General features: G+C 47.8%; 1 protein-coding gene across 2 annotated transcripts in view; it reads right to left on the bottom strand.

Annotated features, from left to right (window-relative positions):
* Window positions 1-3,165: 3,165 nt before the first annotated feature.
* The window catches only part of LOC149334593 (uncharacterized), a 65,360-nt gene continuing 61,975 nt past the window's right edge, over window positions 3,166-6,550 (bottom strand). The window contains exons 3-4 of one of the 2 annotated variants that reach the window (XM_089555237.1): window positions 5,563-5,603; window positions 3,166-3,489 (exon numbers count right to left, since the gene is read on the bottom strand). In XM_089555237.1, coding sequence (XP_089411363.1) covers window positions 3,242-3,489; window positions 5,563-5,603 — 289 coding nt within the window. In that variant the 3' untranslated portion in view covers window positions 3,166-3,241. The remainder of the gene's footprint in view (window positions 3,490-5,562; window positions 5,604-6,550) is intronic. The other variant, XM_089555234.1, reaches the window with a different exon arrangement.

The raw sequence follows: 6,550 nt of genomic DNA, 5'->3' as shown, positions 1-6,550 counted from the left end.
AGTGTTCGCGTCTGTAGGCGGCGCCACAGGATATGGTGGTGGTTGGTAAGGGATGGGTGGAGTGGGGGTACAGGGCCGATATGTCTGCGTCAGCTAACTGAAGGTATGCATGCGCTCTCTCGTGTCGCCCAGGCTCGAGTCTGCCGCCACCCCGTTTATTAGTCCTTGGGCGTGAACATTGGCGGTCTCGACGATTTCGTGTCTGAATGAAGGGTCGGCAGCAGTTCTCCATTCGTGTGAGTTCAGCGAAAAGAAAATGATACTGTGTGATAGAGTATGCTGTGAGCATAATGCACATCAATATTTGATGAATGTGGAGTAATTAATAAATTAATTACAGCCAAAAATGTCGCTTAGATGTCAAAATAGTACCGGACATCGATATAGTATGAGGACGTGAAAACAGTTGATGTCAAAATTCTGGGAAAACACGCAACATGTGCAACCACGTTAACTAAAATAAATGAAAATTTATGGAAAAAAAAGATGATGCAGTACTTGCGAGTGGTGACGTCCAGCCAACGTGGTTGCCATGGCGACGCATGACGTCACACCGTGACGTCATGTGGTGACTTTGAGTGGGGCCATCGTGAGGTCATAGGAGAGAGCGTGGTGTGTCGGTCGTTGGTTTGTGCGCTTTGCCCGCGCGTTAACGTGGTTGTCATTAGCCTCGTATACATGGAGCCCGACGTTGCGGGTCGGGTCGGGGCGCGCCAGATGTCGGGCTGACGAGCCCGACCCTACCGCGTTTACATGAACCGGTTTTCTGTCGGGCAGAGACCGTCGCTACCTCTAGCGTCGAGCACGCAAACTACACGCATGCTAGAGGAGGAAAGACGCCCAGACGAAAAGTTCCCTTTCCCGCTGCTGCTCTTTCCGGCCGGTTGGTTCGCCCGTTCACGTGCGCGCTGTCTTCGAGGCCGGCAGCGGCTCGCTTTGATTTCTAATCGGTGTCCCCACTGCCGGAAAAAAAAAAATCTCCTAGCACGGCCGGTCTCGACGCGCGCGCTTTCTCGCTCTCTTCTTACGGCCTGAGCAGGCGCCGAGAGAACAAAACTTGGTGAACACCACTATCCAAAGCCGGGGTTTCTAGTGATTCCGGCGTTTTTTTTTTTTTTTGAAAAGGCGGTCAAGTATCTCCCACGATCGAAATTCTCGAAGTCTTGTAACTAACCGTTGAACCACATCTAGAAGATTCACCCGTCCTATGCTGCCCGGAATGGGTTGACAGAAGCCACACCAAATGCTTAATACACCTCATTTCTGAGAAGTTTCTCCGAATTCTTCTAGTCAACTACACAAAGAAATTGACAAACCAAAATGACAAACCGTCTGGTTTCATCCACAAGCCAACGCCAAAGCATTTAAGGCTGTAACTGACGTCCCTTGAACTGCGAGCCGCACAACAATGTTGTATAGGCCATTACAAGCAGCGCCTGTTATTGTTTTCTGTCCTTCTAAGCATGTGAAACGATATCGGAGTTCCAAAGAGCAAAGGATCTTTCTGATCTGGTGTGTTTCATGCAGTGAGAACAGATGGCACAGATACTTCAAATGTTTTCAAACGGCAAGTGCTATTATTTTATTCATACATTTCGAAGTATCAACAGAGACTGTGCCAGCCCTGAAGATGAAAATAAATGTTTTCCTAACCGTGGCTTCGCCCTGTAATATCTTGCCTCACTTTTTATTCCTGCTAGACGCAAATGATACAGCCATATTCGCTAATACTATGCGCCATCATTGCATGCCGACTTCAATGTTTTGAGATCCATCTAGTAGTTCCCTGCTTTGCGTGCCGATAGCAGTGGCTGCGTAAGATATGGTCGTCAAGTTCTTCTTCAGTACTCGGAGCAGCCGTTCAGCAATATGTGCAAAGTAACCGAACCTGCCCCCGGAGAGTTGCGGCGATAGATAGGAACTGCCCCTCATGCACAGGCCGTTAAGAAAGAGCGCGCGCGCCGAGTGCTCCGAGTTGCTGGCACAGCGCCAGCCAGACCGGAGAGGAGGCAAGAGAGGAGGCGCTAAGCCGATGCGGCAGCGTATACATGCTCCTTCCAGCCGGGTCGGGCAGAGCCAACCTACCCCCTGCAGTCGGGCTGGCCCAGCTCGACTCGACGGTCCCTTTGCTCGACCCCCTAGCGTATACATGAGCCCGACAACCGGTTGTCGGCCCGACAGCCTGCTTAACCCGACTTTTGTCGGGCTCATGTAAACGCCCAGATTGTGACGCCTGACGTCATGTCGCCTCGTTGAAATCTGAGCCACTGACGTCTTGGAGGAGCGGTGGCCGGGTGAAAAAAGAGCCTTCTAGAAGGCTCGTCGCGCCGTTTCCGCTAAGTTATCTAATTGTGTATTTGTGTCCTTTGAACTGCTGGCTGTAACTATCCATTTTCTTACAGAAGTGACTGTCGTGAAGAGTATCCTCGATCCAGCATCGACACACGTGCTTCACGGGTTGGCCGACCTAACTTTTTACTGTGTCCGCAAAACTGTTTGGAGGGACGGCGGGTGACCGTAAATAGGACATCGCGCCTCTGCTCGCTATAAAGGTGGAGGGTTGTTACACTGAGTTGTTCTTGTGCTATGTCCCTCCGTATCCTGCTGTTGAAGTCTGCAATATGATGGCGAACAGGTAGGGAAATAACTCTTTCAACATATCACTGGAAATGATCGACTGTACATTTTTGCGTAAACGCTTTAGAGTGCGCGTGTCTATTTAGTTGGTGTGTGCTATGGGGCGCGGACAACTCGCACTTATGCAACGCTCAGCTATTTAGACTGTGTCCCTCGCTGCAGAAGCCGCTCACTGCAGCGTAGCAGAATGCTGCCAAGAAAGCTGAAAAAATTCTGGGGTTACGAATTCTGTGTAGCACGCTGACAGTTATCAGAAAATGGCAATACAGCTCGGCAATATGACAGAGCTTCCCAAAATATTTGCTTTGTGTTCTCTCTAGCTGCAGATTAACTAAAATAGTGGTGCGTTGCGGCTTCCTTCGGCGAAAGCTCTCTTTGGGGAAGGGTAACATCACAAATATTGGCGCATTGCAGACCTCGTCTTCGAAATCTGCATGTCTAGGCCTATGTGAAGTGGTCTCTACTTTATTCTATATATATCCCGCTAGTTCTTGTTCATCAATGTGTGCAGGTGCAACGAATCTACGGTACTATTTAGTTTCCTTTATTACGGATAACGAAAAGTTCACAGTCTTGCGTCAAGGCCTTTCTGCGCCGGTGAACGTCAATACGCAGGTTCGGCGTGGAGCAACGTTCCCAAAACGTGTCCCCATGGGCTCAGCATCCTGCGGGCCACAAACTTGCCAACGGTGCGCCAAGAAGGATGTGTGTTGGGATTGTCAGCCAACCGGTCCAAGGATAGCCCCATGAGTTTTAGCTCAAGGTCTCTGCCTACATTGTCCGGCAAGGTAGGGTCTCGACCATTCGTGGGATTATCTTGTTGTCCACCGTTCGTTGGATGACCTTGTTGGTCTGAAAAATAAAAACACAAGGCAGCGTCGCAGAAAAAAGACGCTGAGACCGCACTACAATCCAGTGTACTAACCAGGCATGCCTTCCCGTCATTTCACAAGCCTCGGTATTAGCGCTAACAACCTCCAGCTCCCCTTCCACTGACTTCGGCCACACGCGGATATATTCCCTGTCCAAGAAGGCATTCAGTGGACTTGAGAAGACAGGAGCAATGATGGTTTCTGTGCACTTTTGCTGTTCCTCCATACAGGTTACTCCTGACACCCTTCTTTTTGAAGTGAAAGGTTCACATCCCTAGGTAAAAAAGATCACCGTGTCTGGAAATTTAATTTTCATTTGACCTTGAGATGAAGGAAAACATGTACATAGCTGCCTTCTGGTACAGTGGACACCTTAGCAGCGCTTTAAGCTACGAAACCGGCGAAGAGCGAGGGAGAGCTTCGAAGGCAAAGGAAAGGCGCATCATAACTGCCCTTTGGCCCAGTGGACACCTGAGTCGTGCTTTAAGCTACGTGGCGGTAGCGACAGATGTGCGCTGCATGCTTTGGCGTTGACAACATTGTGGCAGAAACGCGGCACTAATCGCAGTGGTGGATCATGAACTACGATTAAGTCGCTGCTGTTGACGAAAAGTCATTCTGTTTGGTCCGCAGAAGAGTAGGCGCATCTTGGGAACCAATGATTAAATTTTATTTTAATTGAATTCTATTGTTGGCGCATATATTAGATCGGACAGTGAAGACCTTGCGTGCTAATGGTTTCATTTCACATATGTTCACATAAACATTACAGAATTCTTGCACTTTTCTATGATTTTAATGGACATCGTGCATGCATTTAACTGCACTCACTGTGCACTGATCGACAGTTGTTGTGTAGCGTGAACCCAGCCTCCACGAAATGATATAACGGAAATTTCAGCTGCCCCATTTTAAAAAACCTTAACACTTCTGGTGAATGAAAACAGCTTTTTATGCCCGCTATTTATGGAATGTTCTAACATAGACATGTAGTGTCCCTTGAGAAGAAATATCTCTTTACTACTGAAAGCAAAGAGAAGTATGTGACAATAGAAACATGCAAAATATGTCCTGTTCTCCTCGCAGCACTGCGATTACCATTGGTGACTACCAGTGCGACCGCCGTAAACATGCCACAATCGCAGGGAAAGCGCGGCGTGCGGCCGCGCCCAGAGCAGACGGACACCGATGCATCTGTACACCTCACCAAGCGGTCTCGATTTTGGGCCAGTCCGGGCGTGAGGGAGATGCCATACGACCACGCCTCGCGCTCACGTATTTTGGTCCTCCGATACCGTGGAGATTAATACGCCGCTTGTTACGTCCACCGTCTGCTATAAACGGAACTTGAGGAATTGCCGGTGGCGTCTGTAGTACGTGGCCAACAGGAGGTATAGGAGCTTTGAGAGCCCTGATGAAACTTTAACAACTGCCTAGAACAGGTGACAATATTGTGAAATATAGCAGTCTTATCTGCAGGTACGTGGTTCGTGGTATTGTGTGGTGTTGTTTTCTAGACGCACATGTTCTAAACAAATCTTTCTGTCATTACCGTACACCTGCCCACTTAAATTTTAAAGCCTTTTAAACGCGGCAAAAAAAGCGCATTGAGCTAACATCAGACTCCGAATGAGTACTTCCCAAAGACCTTTGTTTTGTTTCGAAATCCGCATTCTCATCCTCGCTTTTTAAGGCGAGGCAGCTTATTCCTCCTATGGTCATTTGTAACAAGTTGTGACAGCCGGCGCCAGTGGCCACATTACAACCACAGTGCAGTATAGTACTGCAGTACGAATTGCGAAAATGCCCATAGGCTGAGATTTCTGTCAGCCCAATGAAAGTTCGCGTGTAAATATAAATCGCCGCCCTTCCACTTCAATATATTTTGACTGCCGCTTGGGGACCTTGGCACGTAAAACTCTACAATCATTGGAAATTACACACATGCTTGGACTGAATTGCTATTAATAAGGAAATTTCAAGTGCATTACATCGTTCGGAGGAAACACAGCAGCTTCTCAAGAAATGTTTTCCAGGGAAGAAACATGCTTACCTCTCTTGTACCTGCCGAGCAGTCCGTCGTCCTCGCGTGTCCTGCGAAAAGGTTTCGAAATGGGAGAGCTCAAAAAGAGCAGACGCGGCACTCTTATTAGCACTGCAGTTATTTCAACGCGTGACACCGCGGAGATTTTAGCAACGTTTCGAGTGGGCTTGAATAATTAGTATAGAGATATTTCGCACTCTGAGAAAGACTTGGCGATGTCAGCTTACATGGCCAACGTTGTGTGCATGTTCAGCTATAACATATACCCTTTTAGACGGAAGTTTATGCAAAGGTACCCATTCCTGAATAGTGAAGTGTGGTATAACTTATTTAGAGCCCTTGTAGTGGCATCTCTTGTGCACCGCCTGCTATAACGCAGGGGAAAACATTGAGCAGAAACAATTAAGACTGCTAACATGTGAGAATCCGACAGCGTTGTCTCATCGTGGCTTCTGTTGCGAGGTTCATTAAAGATTCCTTCCTCTCTAGTGACATATCTGCTCATCAGCATACAGTCGTGAGAAGAAGCACGCACTAGATTAATCTTTATTCGAAAAGAAGTAACGTAGTTTCGTGGCCTATGGATTTCGTGCTCGCCTTGGAATCTGAAGGTCCTTTGTTATATTCCCTGCACATTCGAAAGAAAACTGATATTTTATTCTTTGCTGTAGACGTCACTATCGTATAGTCTACTGCGACGTCATGCAAGAGCATGGTGACGTCAGTGAGGAATTTAGGGCCTTGGACGGTCAACAACTGTGGACGGCTTTTCTGCTAATGAGACACATAATGATTTCGCCTCGATATTGTGAAATATGAGCGGTGTGGGATCCTGGAAGACATCTTTGCGCAGTATTTTAAATAGTAGAACTGCAAAGAGTACGTCCGGGAATATCGAACGGAAAACTGCATGCCTTCACAACCTGCACCGTTGCCAGCTCCGGTCGTCAAATTAAAGAGTGCAGTAAGCCTTTCTGTGATAAAGTGTTTTTTCAAG

This window comes from Amblyomma mixtum, chromosome 8, assembly GCF_055824585.1.
Source record: "Amblyomma mixtum isolate Tamu chromosome 8, ASM5582458v1, whole genome shotgun sequence".
Classification (NCBI taxonomy): domain Eukaryota; kingdom Metazoa; phylum Arthropoda; class Arachnida; order Ixodida; family Ixodidae; genus Amblyomma; species Amblyomma mixtum.
The sequence above is the reverse complement of the archived record's forward strand: the minus strand, read 5'-3'. Positions and strand labels throughout refer to the sequence as shown.